The sequence below is a fragment of the Balaenoptera borealis genome (genome assembly GCF_965194805.1).
Source record: "Balaenoptera borealis genome assembly, chromosome: 3".
Taxonomy (NCBI): domain Eukaryota; kingdom Metazoa; phylum Chordata; class Mammalia; order Artiodactyla; family Balaenopteridae; genus Balaenoptera; species Balaenoptera borealis.
The window spans coordinates 65,397,970-65,416,235 of record NC_138866.1 but is presented as its reverse complement, the minus strand read 5'-3'; the positions used below and the strand labels follow the sequence as shown (position 1 = coordinate 65,416,235).

Here is an 18,266-nt window from a genome sequence, read left to right as displayed (position 1 = left end):
CTTTATGAATTATATCACTGTAACCAAATTTTCCATAAAGAGGAGCATCCTCTATTCCAGCTAGTAAATGAAAACAAATTGATAGAATATCATCATTTTACAATCCCCAATACATTAACAGTTTTAGGTACAGAGCATCAACTGTCAAAATAGTTGATAGCATCAACTATCAAAAAAGAGCAAAAACCACAGTTAAATTCCTCTTGATGAAAGAACACAATACTACTGATGGTTTAGTCAAAGACATTGTACCTTAAACTAATCAGGCCTTAGGGTCCAGCTGCCAGTTTGTAGGAAGAGGACCAACACACTGACTGTTTTCACATGGCTGCAACCAACAAATCCAAATTATGGGAAACTCTGCAAGTCTAATGCCCTAGGACTTTCAACAGGTGAATTGTATGAAAAAAAACAAAAGGAATAGAGATGGACTCTGTAGATTTAAAAAGACTTACAGACATAGCAAGTGAAAATATGGGCAACAGTAAATTATAGTACCAGGCATGCATACTTGGGTGATAAAACCATAAAGGGATGCAGGAAAGTGATTGCTCTTCAAGTCAGGATAGTGATCACTTTTTTGAGGCTTGGAGGGTCTGTGATGGGGAGGGGGCACTTCTGGGGTGGCTGGCAAAGTTCTAATTTTTGACCTGGATAGTTGTTTGCCTTATCATAATTCACTAAGCTATATATTTTTATGTGTGATATTTTGTATCTGTTTTATTATATTTAAAAAGTGTAAAAAAATCAGAAAAAAAATAAAGCATGTTAGAGAAACCTGCAAACCTGATGCTACCCTAGAGATTATCACAACACTGCAAGCAGTAGATAAATAAGGTTGTGGAAAATTGTGTTCTGGAACACAAAGAATGTGAATTCTCTGGTAGAGACATCTGTGTAATGTCAGTGGCAGACTGCCTTTCAAGTCGCTGGGTTTTGTTCTTAGGGTTGTGTAGCAACAGGCTTGCACGTAGCTCCTGTTTCTAGACAGATGACCCATCTCTGGCTCAGTGTTTTTCATTTGTGGTGCTTAGAACACGGGCATAATGACCACTGCATGCTTAAGAAAATGCAGATTTCTACATCCCGTCTCTCTTCAAAAGGAGCAGCCCTGGAATCTGCATGATTAACACACGATTATACTGCACACTTCAGCATAAAAACCGCCACTGACTTCTCTGTCAATTTCTACCTGAAATCAGTTCTATAAAGATGTCCTGGGGAAAGTACAGACCTTCTGAGCAATTTCCAGATGAGCTATTGAGCGTTGAGGCCATAGCTGTGATTTTCACTAGTGAATGAACTTAGATTTTGAACCTTTATCTAGAACACTGAACATGAATGTGACTAAGCATAGCTCAGTTAGAAAAAATGGTTTTTCCAGTGTGCAATAGCAATTGTCAATTTTCCTCTTGTCTTTTTGCTCAGGATTTTTTCCCTCTCGAATAAGTCAGAGCCTGGGATTAAGAATTTAAAGTGGAATCTTCATCAGTGAACTGTCTGACGCTTTTAAAATAACAATTTTAAACCAAAAAGATTTCAGTAATGGAAAGCAGAACAATCCTGATTTGGATATGGCCAGGTATGGCCAGGCAGAACGTTTAATTGGTTCTTTCTCAGTTTAAGGCAAAGGAGACTTTCAGAGCGTGGAAGCAGAAGTGTGAAGGCCTCCAAGTCTGTATTGAGCATCTTCATCCTCCTCTTTCTACAGTCTCCTTTGCTCTTCCAAATCCATGTGCTTTCTTCATCACCCCTCCTAATCAAAACAGGAGATGATGTCAGTTACTTACATTTGCAGATTGCATACTGATTAGTGTGGATATACTTGGGAGAGGAAGCTAAACTAGTACTTGCTTTTTAAGGATTTTTACATTGATTTGTGAAATACAGTATTTTATCCAATTGAATCCAATTCTACAAGCATCCTTTGGACACTGCCCACATGTATGGCGGTGTCCTAGCAGTGCAGATGAGTAAGATATATTTCCTGCTTCCAGAAAGGTGCAATCTAGTGAGGGAGATGGATGAGTACCAGCTAATGATAACAGAAAAATCACTTTTGCATATATAATCTCATTTCAGTCCTCATACTTGCAGAATTTTAGTAATAAAAGGATAACCACTCTTTATAATCATAAAGTTCTTCAAACTTTGGAGAGAAGTATTATGATGATCATAAAAGTCTCAGCATCCCTCCCACCAGTCTTCATCACAGTCACTCTCAATATGACAAAGAAGAAACTAGGACCATTAGAAAAGTGAAGAGGAATAGGACTTCCCTGGAGGTGCAGTGGTAAAGAGTCCGCCTTCCAATGCAGGGGACGTGGGTTTGATCCCTGGTCGGGGAACTAAGATCCCACATGCCACGGGGCAACTAAGCCCGTGCGCCACAACTACTGAGCCCATGCACCTCAACTAGAGAGCCCACGTACGGCAAACTACAGAGCCCACATGCTCTGGAGCCTGCATGCCACAACTAGAGAGAGAAAAACTGCATGCTGCAACTAGAGAGAAGTCCATGCGCTGCAATGAAGAGCCCATGCGCCACAACAAAAAGATCCCGCATGCCACAATAAAGACCTGTCGCAACCAAAAATAAAAATAAGTAAATAAAATAAATGTTTTAAAAATACAGCTATAATTTTAAAAAAAAGTGTAGAGGAAGGGAAAAAAGAGGGGGTAGTCTACTTTTGGGGAAATAAAAATACCTTATCATAGGAACATCTATTAATCTGTCTTTTGGAGAAAGTACAGTTTTGAAAGTCAACTGAAGGTGACATTAATACTCTGCAATATTTTTTATATGAGGTTGCAAGTTTTAGTTCACATGGTTCACTTGTGAGTTTTTTTAGACAAGTAACTGCTATTCCCTTGATCTGTATTTTAAAATACAAAGTACATGTATTAGGTAAGAATCTCTTTTCAGCTTTTTCTAATGAACACATACATATGGTGAACATATGGGTAAAAGACACTTTAATCATTCATTTCTACAAATTGCTAGTAAACAAAATGAGCAGTCATGATGACATGGCATTTTGCAGTAAGACTAAATTATGTACACAAAATACATCTTATATTTACTTATCTCTTGCTTACTGACTTCAGAACATAAAAACTCTTTATTTTAAATGTAATGGTGTCCTCTGGATAAGATGAGGGCTCAAGGTTTTTGAAACTCTGATAGGGAAAAAGATGGAAATGGGAGTGAGGAGACCTATCCTTTAAAAGTGGACTTTAATTCATGTTTGTTTTAGAAAAACCATCGGAATGTGTCCTGCAGTTATACAAATGTAACTCAAGAGTGTTTTGAGAGAAACAGTGAAATTATTTGGGGGAAGAGAAAGAAACATTATTTGGGTAGTAGAAGAATGCAGAAATGACTGTTGATTACTGTTTGTCCCTGTGCAGAGGCAGGTTGTAGGTACTGGAGGGATTTGCTATGTTTTCTCATTTGGGGATTGCACGTAGGGAAGCAAGAAACAAGAGAGAAGTGGGAGCGGCTGCATTTGTGGGACTTAGTGAAACTGGGGTGCCCAGTGTTGCTTTAGGACCTGGGTGAAAAAGTTGCTGGAAGGGCAGGTTTCCCTCCACATTCTCATGGAGCCCTTGGAGACTGGCAATTTGGGGCACTTTGGCAGAATGTTGATCCACAGACACTTGTAATTTCACGAGGAAACCTTCAAGATGTTTTGAGAATGGTTGGAAATGGGCATGGTAGCCTAATGATGAGGCAGCAAACAGATCCCCTCCCAGGGTCAGTTAGCAGGAGCTGGGGTAGTCATACTTAGAGTTATGAGCGTAAGCAGTCAGAGCAGTCACAGGAAGGACACCCTGACTTCTATCGCACTCTGGTGAAAACTGGACATACTGGTTAAATACATAACAGGTATCTTAAAAGCCCTGTATCTGTCTAGAAGAAATAAGATACAACTGGAACATACATACACAACAATCTTACCAAAAAAAGACACCTCTCTCACATAAACATACAACAAAATTAAAGGAAAAATACTGACCCAACCAGCTGGAGTTTATTTGTAAACAGTCTCAGGCCCTCAGTGTTTGTATCAGCTACTAGGCAACCATAGAAGAGTCCTGTTTCAGTGACAGGCAGCAGCAGCTGCAGTTTTGAGACCACAAGGTGTCATGAAGGTTGAGTGAAGTGGGCAGTTGGCAACATAATGTACTCAATGCATGTTGTGCTGTGAGTAATACTGAATGCCACAGGGGCTACTGTGCTGTATGTGAATTAAACAAGAAAATAACATCACTTTCCCACATTAATGCAGTAATACCTATGGAAAAAAATTTTATGCAACTTTTGCATATACATTGTTTCCACTGTCATTTGCTTTAATTCACTTTGAGATGGGCTCCAGATGAGCCTCATTTTCTTTTATACTTGCCAGAAACTAATGTGGAAGCTACAGAATCAGAGATGATGCTAGTAGTGCCATGACCTTAAGGGCTGTGCTATTTGTCATTTCCAAGAATCTGAAGGGAATGTGTGACCCCAAATTAATTTTTACATGCATTTTACTAAGAGACTATAAACTGGCTTCCTTTTGTTTCATCAGTTTTAAAATTATCATACAGCAAAATTGTGGGGGGGTTTTGGTGTACTGTTCTACAAGTTTTAACCCATGTGTAGATTTCTATTACCTTCTCCATAATCAGAATTCAGAACAGTTCCATCAGCCCAAAAAACTCCCTCATGCTATTGGTCGATAGTCATGCCCTCCCCACCCCCAATCCCTGGCAACCACTGATATATTCTTCATTACTATAGTTTTGTCTTTTGAGAATGTTGTATAAATGGAATTATGCAGTGTATGCCCTTTTGAGACTAGCTTCTTTCACTTAGCATAATGCTTTTGAGGTTTATCCAAATTGTTGCCTGTATCAATAGTTCTTTTTTTCCCCGATTGCTGTGTATTGTATAGATGTACTGTAGTTTGTTTATCCATTTATCCACTGAAGGACATTTAAGTTTTGGTTTTTATGAATAGAGCATCTTTTCATTTTTGTGTGTACCTGAGTTATCATTTCTCTAGGATAAACACCCAGGAGTGGGATTGCTGGGTCAGATTGTAAGTGTATGTCTAACTTCATAAGAAACTGCTAAACTGTTTTCAAGTATGACTGTACCATTTTGCATTCTCATCGTCAGTGTAGGAGAGTTCCAACTGCTCTGGAACTCCTCAGCACTTGGTTTTTCAGTAATTTTTTATTCTAATCATTCTAATAAGTATATACTGGTATCTCACTATGGTTTTAATTTGCATTTCCCTAATGGCTAATGAGGCTGAAGATTGTTTCATGAGCTTATTTACCATCATTATATCCACTTAGGTTAAGTGTTTGTTCAAGTCTTTTGCCTTTTTTAGAATTGGGTTGGTTGTTTTCTTACTGTTGAGTTTTGAGAATTCTCTGTATGTTCTGGATATAAATCCTTTGTTGGGTAAGTAATTTGCAAATATTTTTCTCGGTCTGTAGTTTATCTTCTCCTTTTCTTAAAAATATCTTTCACGAGCAAAAGTTTTAAATTTTGATGAAGTCAAAATTTGTTCTTTTATGGATGGTGTGTAATATGCCGTGCCTAAGAAATTGGTGCTAAACCCCAGGTCCACAGTTATGGAGACAACATTGACACCTGCTACTTCCTGGAATGTTCTTCTCTGTCTCATCTCCTGGTTGTCTTCTTCAAGACCCAAACTTTACTTCCTTAGAAAAGCGCTTGTGCCCCTTTCCTCTTTGCCCCTGTGGACACAATCATTTCCTCCTCTTCTGTGTACCCTTTGTGAACACTTATTTTCCTGACTATAATTTCTCATTATATGCCCCCTCCCACCAGGCAGGGAACTCCAGGGGACCAAACCCTGGCATTATTCACCTTTGTTTCCCAGCACATGGGTTAGTACATAGTAGGTACTCAATACATTCACTGAAAAAAACAGAAGTAATTAATTCCTAAAGACATTATCCTTCTATCCTTAATTGTGCTGGGAACAATTTGAGTAGCTATAAAAAGTGTTATTGCTTTAAGGACATTTAAAGACTATCTTCAGTTTAAAATTAAAGTTTGTTATTCTTTAAGACATCTGTTGATTTAGTCATTTAAATGAGCTTGCTGGGGAACATCTTTTCTCAGAGGAAAAGATATAAGAGAATGAATGAAATTCATGTTAGAATTATGAGAGATTTTAAGTAGCTAAAGCAGTTGATACCAATTGATGATACTGAAAAATAAACTAAGCAATTTTATCTACTGAAATTAAGTTTTTGTTCATTATTAGTCTGTTAAAGTAAGATCCATATCATCAAAATTCTTGACTGCCCAATTTAATGGTAGCCACTAATTATACAAAGAGGTCCTGAGGAACCAGTCCTCTACTTGGGGAAAACATTCACATGCTGAAATAAATCCTCTGGGAATGAAGCTACCTTCTGATGATATAAAATCTTCATTAATTATACGAAACAGCCTCCTGTTGCCAAATAATTATATTCATAGGAAGTTAGATTTTTAGCTTTCATTTGTCTATAACAGAACAAGATAATGGGACCAACTCCAGGTGAGCTTCTGAAGGTTAACAGTTTTTCTTGGTATCCTTGGCCCCTCTCTCTGGATCTGCCTTTCCTCCACCTCTACATTCTCAGAGTCCTCCAGCTCTCTGTTTGTGGACTTGGTTTACAAGGAGTGGGAGCTGCCTTTAAGGGCGATAGACTGAATCTAGAGTCTTAAGAGTGTGAGAAGTGTGGGCTGGTGGATCTGTCCATGGTTGCATCATTCCAGATGATGCATACTTGGGAATCAGGAGAGGAGTCTAGAGGTCAGAGAAGAAAGGTCTAACACAGACAACATTGGGGAGAGGGGCTGGAACTGATGGAAACAGTGGCCAGAATTAGGTGTGAACAGGAGAAATGGGATAATTTCAGGCTACGACTATGAAAGCAGAGCCTGGAATAAGTTGCTTTATAGAAGATGGACCAGTGGACCTAACCATTTTTCTCATGGATGCTGGAAAGGGTTCCTTGGCTGTCACTCATAGAATCTTCAGCATCCTCATCCCTTTCTTGACCTTACCTCTTCTGTAGACATTCAATTTTCTGCCTACTAACACCCTCTATCAAAATAGGAAAGAATCTGAAATCAAACATTAACATTTTTGGGGCAATTACACTTCACTATGAATTTTAGTCACTGTATCAGCATAACTAGTCATTGCCATGTTAAGTGTTTTAAACCTCCAACTATGAATGAAAGATTTTATTTCCTGTTAATACTCTTACTAAACAGATGGGGAGAAATATTTTTGCTTATAGGTTCTTCAGATATATATTATGTATCTCCAGTCCCAAAGGGATTGTTTCTTTTCATATTCCTAAAAAACTGTGAATTTCTTCTAAAATTACCACTTTGTTTCCACCAAGTAGCACTGCAGTGCTCAAAAGTTTGTTATACACTGAGCAGTTCAGCCATGTGAGTTGAGTCCAGTTTCCAGTTGCTATCTGCTCAAGTTAAACATCCGGTAGAAGCTGAAACACCAGTGATTCCTTACATGCATCAGTTGGGCTCCAATCCAACTCCACACCCAAGCTTCTACTTCATCTTATTAATCTAGTGCCCACAGGGCCTCCAACAAGTCAGATCTCTCAGTGCCTTTTAATTCCAAACAATCTCTGCTGGGAGGAAACCATTCAGCAAATCATTTTTTAAAGTTTCTGATACCTGATTATCTGACTGAATGTCCGTAATCTTCAGCTTGTTTCATATAACATCCAACAAACTGGCAGTAGTTAAGGGCCAAAGCACCAGAAGCTTCAGACTGAATATTTTTTAAATATTTGTTTGACATTTATATAGAGGGACAGGGAAAAGCAGATCTTCTATTATTAAAACCTAGATATAGATTCAGAATTAGTTACCTTTCTCTAAACAAACATCTCATCAAGTGTTCAAAGCATAGTCCCCGTTTGGAGGGAGAGGGAGTATATACACTCACACACTCGTATATACAACCTACACGTTTATCTGTAGTTCTTGTTCTATAATTTGTGCGTGCATGTAATTTTGTCAAGCCAGAAAACCGATGGCAGAGTAGAGGGCATAAAAGTAATTAAATAAGTTAATAGACTCCAGAAAATTGCACCATGCTATGCATTATTTAGTTTCAGAATTTCAGCGGATCCTTCGTGTGCATATTGCCAAAATACTCAACAGAGTGAGGGCAGCACTTGTGGGGAGGGTGTTTCTTTCTCCTCAGGGCCCATCTGCTTCTGTGGGAACAGGGCTAATTCACATTTCACAGTTACTAAGGAGGAGGGTCTGAAAACCTAAGTTAACTGGCACCATTGATGCTTTAGTGCCCCTTACACATAGTTTCCCCTGGATGGTTGCCTGACATCTTGACCCATGAATTGGCTCTTACTAGATTCCTGCATCCATTATGAAGGAGCCAAATGTGTGTAAATAGAGTGGATGACATGTGCTTTGGCATGAAGTTTTCATGGTACCAAGGCTATACATATAACTTTCTGTATTGGGGGATGAGCGTGGGATGGTGTAGAAATGCGCCTATTTAGCTCTTCTGAGCAGGTGGCAGAAGGGTTACTCAAACCTTTTTCTCTGCTAGGTAAGTCATTTTTCTGCATCTCTAGATTGCAGTGGGGCCTAAGAGACAGAGACTCACAAATTCTGAGTCACGGAATCAAGAGTGTGAGGAAGTTGAGCACACTGCCGAGAGAGTGGTTGAAGTAACCACTGTGGAAGCTGTGCTAGGAGACAGGGGGTGTATGAGGAAAGCGGCTGGAGGGGATGGTGGCCTGGAGGGGGTTGAAAAGCACCTGTAGTGGGGGAATGGGAGTACAAAAGTCTGTCAAAGAGAGGTTGGGGGCACAAGGGACTTTCTGATATTGTTCCCCAGGTGAAGTGACGACAAGGTCCAGAGTGGAGCGATGGCAGAGAGTCATCCCAGTAGAATGGGCGTGAAGGTCTTAGGAGTAGTGAAGGAAAGGAAATCCGAGGCTAGAGTGTTGGCTGGCTCCTCAGTGTGAATGTTGAAATTACCTAAGATAATGGTGTGCTCAGTATGGAGAGGAAAACCGTGAGCCAGATGCATTCTTCAGTGCAGAGGAGTGAGAGAGAAGAACGTAGATAACAGCAGTAAGGGAGGATGGCAGGAAGGTTTAGCAGACAGGAGGCACCTACGAAGAAAGAAGGCGAGAGAGTAATGATCAGAAAGTGACAAAACAGCACTGAGGTCTGCCCTAGCCCCAGCAGCTCCCCCTCCTTCCTCCACCCTCCCCCATCTCTCAGCTGAGGCCTGGGAGAATGAGCGGCTTCCCCTGGGAGAGCAGCGGAGGAAGCAGAAGCCTTGGGCAAAGTCAAGTTTGGGTAAGAACAGGAGGTAGAGGTAGCATTCGTGAAGAGGTTAAGGCACGTTTTTACAAGGGATTGGGGATATTAGCCAGGAGAGTACTGAGAATTTGGAAGAGGTCAGCAGTGGGAGGAAGGGCATTTTCCAAGGCAACACAGTACTACATAGAAATGAGCATCCTAATAGGACAAAGCATGCAGGGCATTTGCTTTGGGGTGGTGGTTGAGGTATCAGGAATAAAACGTGTGGGGTAAATGGAGTAGATGTCCAAACAAGCATCAGCTAAGACCCCAGGCTACATGGAATATCTGATGGTAGTTAGAGGCCTGCTTTATTCTGCTGAAGGTCAGCAGAGACTAGCTAATCTGGCTGTGATTGGTTCTTATGTACTGGTTAATAGGGTATTATAATTTTTGCCCCAAGTCTCTATTGGACCGCATAAGCCCATGGGCCACATTTTTTTCTAAGAAATTTACCTAATCAGAACTCCAAAGTCTATTTAGTTTAAACGTTTAATCTGTTTCAAGTTATTATCACCAATTTATTACCAGTTAGGTCTTGGATTTCAAGAACTAATATTGGAGCATGTATTGGAATTGTACAATAATTTTTGTTCAGAATTCAGCACAACTTTCCATCATTATTCAATAGTTTTTTTGGCTGATTATTACACATTGTCAAATACAGGTTACATTTTAGTTTTTCTTTGAAAACAAGTAATTGAATTGTATGAAATCAGAAGGTTATATTTCCAGCATAGAGTGACTGTTTTGATACTCAAGATAGGGCTCAGAACTCAAAGGCTGTCTTAAAATTTTAGCTTTAACGAAAATCATAAATAAAAGCCGCACTTAAAAGAAATCACTGATACATAACTAAAAGTGAGTAACTGAGCACTTTTTGCTGACATCTACATCATTTTGATGCTTAATGGACTCCAGTTGCTCAAGTAAGTATTACCAGTGCTGCCGCCCATTTCATGCTGCTGGCCTCTGACAGCACAATGAAAATGTGGGAACTTGTAAGGACAAGGGACACATCAGGTAAAATCTGCCTACCTAATAGTATGTGAGGAGGACATTGAAACTTTGATATAGTAATGGTTTTATTTTAAATGCCTGAGTCTTAAAAGCAAAACCAAACTGTATTTTGTTTTTGTTCACTCTTGGGGTTTCCCTGGTTTTCCTTCTTAAGAGTGATTTTGTTTGCAAAGCGTGGATATCCGTTAAGAATTTAAATATTAAATTGTGTCCCTATGGGAAAGTGACAATTATCCCTTACCTTGAAGATCCCATGGCTTACTGAGAATGGCTAGGAGTTCCAACGCAGCACACATTCTAGCCCATTTTTCTTCATGCTGCATGTCTGGAGGATGCTTCTATCCTGAGATATTATGTGTTCGGTGGAGCTCACCAGTAGCAAAGAGAAGAGCTGTTGGCTCCCTTACCTAAATCCCAAACTAACAGTAAATAAAGAGAACAGAGAGCGGATTTGTGAGATAACCTCTCACCTTGGATGAACTTTCAATGTGAGTATCTGAAAAATAGTAGGATTTTCGTGGCTTAGAAAGAGATCAACTTACCTGTGTGCGCTGAAGGCCCAGTGCCCAGGAATATGGCCTGTGACTCTATCTGAATTGAAACAAAGGCCAGCTATCCAACGTGTGCTCACCTGACCTGTTGGCCCTGATCATTGGTGTCAGGTGAAGGAGTGACCTTTCTACCATCCCCTTCCCAGGTTAAGGCAAAGGAGTCACCGTATATTTGCTTTTCTTTATTGCAGGACATTTGTGAAGATATTTCTGATCATGTTGAGCAAATCCATGCCCTCCTTGAAACGGAGTTCTCCCTGAAGCTGCTATCCTACTCCGTCAACGTGATTGTGGACATCCACGCGGTGCAGCTCCTCTGGCACCAGCTCCGCGTCTCAGTGCTGGTTCTGCGGGAGCGCATTCTGCAAGGTCTGCAGGACGCCAATGGCAACTACACCAGACAGACGGACATTCTCCAAGCTTTCTCCGAAGAGACAAAGGAGGTGGGTGTTTTCCTTGAAGCCAAATAGTGCATTGTCAGGTGTGATTATTTGAGAATGTTTTCAGTTCAGAGGTGTGGGATAGGAATTCTTTATAGGTAAATAAGCAGGTCCTAAGCTGGGTGTTGAATCTAGGTATAGTGACTAGAGACTAGGGCACTTCTAATGTGAATGAAGCTAAAAACCAGAGTTCATTCACACCCGGTAGTTTGCACAGGTACCACTCGTAGCTGTTGGTGCTAACCTGGCTTCCTGTTCCTCGTTCAATTATTTGATGAATATTCATTGAGTACTTATATGGGCCAGGCACTAGGTGCTAAGAGTGTAATAGTGATCAAAACATGGCCTTTGCCTTCAAAGAGCTGAGACTAGTGGGGAGTGGAGGCAAGTGGACAGACATTAAGACCAGACTGTGATCTGCGTGATCTACATGCAGATACAATGGTCTACATGATGCCACTGGAGGACACAGAAGGGGCACCTAATTCAGACAGGGAAGCCTTTACAGGAGAAGTGAGTCTAACCTGAGATCTGAAGGAGAAGCAGGATTAGACTGATGAACAGAGGTAGAAACTGTTCTAGACAGAAGGAATGGCATGATCAAAGATCCAGAGGTAAGAGAGAGGATGACAGCCTCAGAGAGGAAAAAGTTCAAGGGACCAGGAAGCAGGATTTGAACTAATATGTAAGCAGAGGTCAGATCATGAAGATGAAAAGCCGTATTAAAAAGTCATATTAAGAGAAGTGGACTTTATTTTGAGGATAACAGAAGAGTTTGTTCAGGGAATTGATGCGATTCAGTTCATGGTTTAGAAAAATCATTCTGGTTGCAGTGAGTCATATGGACTTTAGAATTTTGCACAACCAGTATACTTAGATTTTTTTGTACTCATAGTAAGCATAGTTTAAAGAGTTTGTTGCTGTTAATCTTGATGCATAGCTTAAGAACGAACACTGTAAAGTTAAGTCCAAGTGAACTCTCCTATTCCCAAACAAAACTGACATATATGTCAGAGCGAGAGAGAAAGAGAGAGAGAGGGAGAGTCATTGTGCTAGCTAAGTAGGGGCTATATATATGTGTGTGTGGATGGGTGGATGGATAGATAAATAGATGGATGGATAGATGGATGGATGGACAGGTAGGTAGGTAGGTAGATAGATAGATAGATACCATGTATAGATACATAGAGTGTGTGTGTATGTATATAGTCCCTTGGCTCTTGAAACCCAGTTTAGTGCTCTACTGTTGGTTTTGTGGAAAATATGTATTATGCAAGTTTAGAAGGCATTTATATAAGTGTGGATTAAAAGGCCTTATAAAGAGTATTGCATCTCATTAAGTTATTAATGTTTCAGTGGCTCCAACATTATCAACAGCACAAAACGAATCTGGGCTTCTTCTCATAAATGATTTATATTTGTTGATTATTGTTTTTGTAATAATGATGCTCTTGCTGTGGCAAATTCCCTGCAGGCCCTGGAAGTTTCTGGGAATGAAAATCTACTGGGCTCACTTCTAACTTTAGGTCACAGTCTTTGTTTTCATTTAGCTTTTTCTAAGATTGTGGCAATGAGGGAGGTGATACAGACTTTGGTAGAGTTCCTTTTAAAATCATAGAATGAATATGTAGGTGTGTGAGATAGTCCTCAGATGCCATCCATCCCAAGTGGGATCCCTAGAAGGTCCCTGATTGGGACCCTTGTGGTTATGGGAAACTACAAAGAATCCCAAACTAGTCAACTCTGCCCTAAATCTGATGTTTAGGAGGAGGTGTATGCTAATGAGGTGAGAGATCAGAGATGGGGAAGGTTTGTCTAAACTCTGAAGAGACAGTACTTTAGATATCTACCTGGTATCTCCAATCTGTACATTCTTTTTTTTTGTTTCTACCCATGTGTTCTCCTGGCTCTGTCCAAAATCCAGTATTGATCAGTCATCAGATCTGCCCACTTTCAACCACTTAGAGGGAGCATTAGAAATCATTGAGTCAAACCAACTTATATTACATATTTATTTATTCATTCAATAAACATTTACTGATCACAGCTTTGATTAGAGCTGGGGATATGAAAGTGCTCTAGGGTTTATTGTTATTGTTGTTATTGTTGTTCTGTGGAATATGTTCATCATGTGTTTATTTGAACTTGTATTATTCACAAAGTGGTAGCCCAAGAAAGATGAAAAGCCATTGAGACTAATTGTTACTGGCCACTATTTTCACAGCTATGTTGCGAGTTTATATTAAGTAGTACCCATCATGGGTCTCACAATGTGAGCTCAACAATTATTTACAGATTCGATTGAAAGCAATTTAGTGCATTTTCATGTTTGAAGTCAGTCTTTAGTCCTGTTGTAGAGATGCAAGAATGCGTTGTATGAGGGGTAAAGGAACAGTGGATTCTCAACCACCTGCTTTGTGGACATTTCTCTGTGAATTGAAGCACTGTCTCCATTACCATCTTTCCTGAAGCAATGGATTCCTGATCCTATTTGTTAGTTTTATTTGTTTCTGTCAGCACACTGGAACTGTGGAAAATAGGAAGAGAATTAGGATAAAATTCTCAGCTTTATCAGAATAAATTCAGCTGTGAAAGATTTGTAGAATGAAGAGGGAGATGGCGTAAAACATGCTGATAATTTAGAATAGTAAATGTCCTTCCAGTGAAGGTAAATTCATTTTTCTCTGTTTGGAAGTCAGTTGAGTTTCATAGCCCATTAAAGAATAGGTTTGAAAGTCAAGAAAGTGGCAAGTTCTCTTTCTGTCCTTACAAAAACAAAGTGAGTTTTATTCCTTTATTTAAATATGGAGCAGACCATATCTTGTAAACAAATTGGCAAATGCCTTACTGAAACAAAACCAGCTGAACAAACAAAAAATACTTTAGGGCAAAGCTCCACATTGTGTAAAAAATGTGTTATACTGAAATTTTCTATATTTCAGATACTGTGATAAGCAATTTATATTTATTGTTTCATTTAGTAAGGAGGGTAATGGGTATTAAAAGTAGTTCCATTTCAATATTACTCATCCATAAAAAAGAATGAAAGATTGCCATTTGCAGCAACATGGATGGACCTAGAGATTATCATACTAAGTGAAGTAAGTCAAACAGAGAAGGACAAATACTATATGATTATCACTTAAATGTGGAATATAAAAAATAATATAAGTGAATTTATTCACAAAACAGAAACAGACTCAGAGACATAGAAAACAAACTTGTGGTTACCAAAGGGGAAAGGGAGGGAGGAGGGATGAATTGGGAGTATGGGATTAACAGATACAAACCACTGTATATAAATTAGATAAAACAAGGATTTACTGTGTAGCACAGGGAAGTATATTCAGTATCTTGTAATAATCTATAATGGAAAAGAAACTGAAAAAATATATATGTAACTGAATCACTTTGCTGTACACCTGAAAATAACACAATATTATAAATCAGCTATACGTCAATTTAAAAAAATAGTTCCATTTTATAGATGGAAAAACTGAATTTAAGAGAGGCTAAGCGAATGCTTAAGGGCATAAACGTAAGAATAATTAAATAAAACAAGCAAAACCAGCTCTTAACTGATCTCTTTGGTAAAAATAATAATAATTATTTCCTTCTTCCCATCCTTCCTACTTTCCTTTCTACCTCCCCTAAATATTATTGATTTCTTACTCTTTATAAGGCACTAGGCATTCAAAGATGAATAACACATGTTATTAAATGTTAGGAATCACCATCATAATTTTGTTAGATCCTCAAACAGTTCTGGGAGGTTGGCAGGGCAAGTGCTATTATCCTTATTTTACAGATGATATTATTGTATCCATCTTACAGATAAGAAGACTGAGGCTGAGAGAGGTGGTCACACAGGTAGTGATAACTGTTAATAGTAGTAACACAATAGCGAACATTGATTAAGAACTTACCGTATGCCAGATGGTGTGGTAAGCACTTTACCTAAATGATACTCACCCTCTCAGTGGAAACACATTGGTCCTTCCAGAGCACTCACATCATTGCACTTTGTGTGTTCTTCCACAAGCACTTATCACAGGACAATTTATATTACGACAAAGTGTGTGCTAGATTTGAACTTCGTGATTGTTGGCACCAGATTATAATCACCTCTGTATCTGCCACAGCACCTAGTTCGTATCGCTGAATATAAAAGTCGATGAGTTGAACTGAAGTAAATAATGCAAATAATAACTGCTTTAAGTGTGCAAGAGGGAGATATCACTGTAGGTTGGTTGACTGGGATTGATCATGGAGATAGTTATTTGACTCATAATTTCAGCCTGTAGAAAATGGAAATTGTCAAGAATTATTACTATAGTATAAATAAAAATATTGAGAGACTTTGTCTATTTTCCCTTTTCCCATCAGAAACTAAACTTTGCCTTGCTTCGCATTTCCCTATCATTGCTTGTTCCTCTGAGTCCATTGCTGGTCTCTGGAATGCAGTCAGAATCAGAGCACCAACGTGGGAGAGCTGAAAGGAATCTGAGCAAGGGTCTCGACCCTGTGGTCTGAGGACTCTGGGGGGCTGTAGCCTTCTTGTAAGAGGTCCATGAATTTATATGTTAGTAATTGAAGCATAGCAAACACCATGTAGTGAAATTAGGGGAGGAAGGGAAGAGAGAGGCATACAAAATTTTTTGCCGTAACCATAATTAAAACAGTGAAATTCTGTTTTCAACTCTTCTGAGTAAGGTCACTAAATCAGGGCACAAAGTCAACTCTGAAATGGCAATGGACACTAATATAAACCTTGGGGGCATTGCAGTAGGGAGATCTTCAAATCTCTAAATTATAAGTATCAAATCTCATGTTCAACTGATGACAAAATTCACTGTTAAACAAAGAAAGATCTAAGAAGGCATTTGGAATTAGAACTCACTTAACTTATTTATGGGTAAGGAACAAAGCAAAATTTCTTGTTTCAAATTAGGGAGGAAAAAGGCTTTCCTTGATGTCTGAGACAATATTGAAGCCAGCAGTAAAGTGAATAAATTGCTCATCAATAAAGTGAATAAGTTACCATCTCCATAAAACATAACCTTCATCTGAGAAACTGCTTCATAACATATTAAATGGGGGTCTGTTTGAGTTTGGACATTGCTAGGCTGCCATGGCACAGCTAAAAGCACTACAAAATAAAATGTGGTATTTCTGAAATAAAAAGGCCAGTAAAAACAACATGCACTCTTCCCCCACCTCCATATCCACCTGAGACTTTACTACTTACGTGCATTAGGAAACTATCTGGGAAGGTGGTCCAGTAGAAAGCAGTGGGACTAAAATATTAGTATTACTAAGCAATATTGTAAGAAATGAAACTCATTATTTATCTGCTCTGAGAAACTTCAGAGAACTTTATTTTTTTTTAAATTGCCTCTGCACTGTGAAATGTAGAAAAATACTTTTGAGGAATGCTCTTAAATAATAGCCAACTGTGTTAAAAATATATGGGTCGGTGCTTGCCACTTGGTCTTTAGGATATGAAATGCATATGCTATGTGCTGTTTTTTGTTTTGTTTTTCGGGAAGGGATTTTTTTTTTCACATTAAAAAATGCAGTATGAATTAAAACTAGTTACCCCTGAATGACAATCAGCCATGCACAGCAGTAGTTGGCCTGATTGGGAACAGGATGGGAGAGGGCTCCCTTTGGAGCATTAAGTGTTTTTGAGTATGGTATTTTCTTTTCCAAACAAAGGACTGGCTAGGGAAGGGATCTTCAGGGGAAGACTTAATTAGGAAAAGGCAGCCATACCCTGTTATCTAGATGTCTCATGCCATATGTTCAGCTAACATCATTTATTGAGTACCTGTTATTTTTGAACAAGACAGTATCCCCTTGTCTTAACGTTCTGTGACCACCATAATTGGGATCAAATACTTTCCCACGGTTATGGTATTCCTTGCCTGTCCAGAAGCGGGTAGCTGACATTTTCATGGGTCTAATTTTTACCTGAACTCTCACATCTCTTTTTTTCTATTCATCATAGGAACATTTTCCCTTAATGCCTCTTTGACCTCACTTAAGTAGGTGCAGTGCTGTAACGTTGTGATAAAAATGATCAAAAATAATGTAAATTTCAACTAGTTAATAATTTAAATACTAACTTATGGGATAGCTTTGGAACTTAATCGCTATTTATAGTACTATTTTTGTAAAGGAGTAAGTTCTGAACATTGACCAACCAAATAAAAAAACTTTTAGTAAATACAACCTGCTTTTAAATTGGCATCTCCTCTATTATTCTCTTAAAAATTGCATGACCTGTGACTTTTGTTTGACTGGCTCATTCCTTGGTGTTTTGGGCTTCTGACTTTTTTTCTTTAAAGATCCTATTCCAGATATGAAGCATAAAAGCCAAACAATTCCAGTTAGACCATTTTTGTTGATATTGGCAGTTAATATTGGTTTCTTGCTTTGTGCAGTATAATTTAGCATAGGGACACCTCTCATTTTGATGAAACTTCCCCCCTTGATATATTTGATTAGTAAAAAAATATATAATAAGTAATAAGAGTAAGCATTCAGTTGAGTACCTATCCATGTGCCAGACTTGTGTCTTACATATTCTGTCTTCTTTAAGCCTCACAACAGCTCTATGGCATGGCTTATTGTTTCATTTTTACAGATGCGGGAAATGAGGCTTAGTGATATCAAGCTACTGGTTCCTGATCACATGAATAATTAGTGCTTGAGCTAGAATTTAACTCTGAGGTTTGGGCTTTTAATCACTGGAATCAATGAAAACTATATAATCAGAGGAATAAACTTCATGAAGGCATAGAGATAACATTCCAAAATGTCTTCATTCATTCATTCATTCAACAGATG

General features: G+C 38.8%; 1 protein-coding gene and 1 long non-coding RNA gene across 16 annotated transcripts in view; one reads left to right on the top strand and one right to left on the bottom strand.

Annotated features, from left to right (window-relative positions):
- AKAP6 (A-kinase anchoring protein 6) overlaps positions 1 to 18,266 on the top strand; it is a 572,476-nt gene that overhangs the window by 292,857 nt on the left and 261,353 nt on the right. For all 15 annotated transcript variants that reach the window (XM_082384022.1, XM_082384023.1, XM_082384021.1 and 12 more), the window contains one exon: positions 11,166 to 11,417. In XM_082384022.1, coding sequence (XP_082240148.1) covers positions 11,166 to 11,417 — 252 coding nt within the window. The remainder of the gene's footprint in view (positions 1 to 11,165; positions 11,418 to 18,266) is intronic.
- Positions 1,568 to 11,145, bottom strand: LOC309625136. Its single transcript, XR_014242344.1, has 2 exons — positions 4,020 to 11,145; positions 1,568 to 1,756 (listed from the first exon to the last, which is right to left on the bottom strand). It is a non-coding gene; the product is annotated as an uncharacterized lncRNA (long non-coding RNA).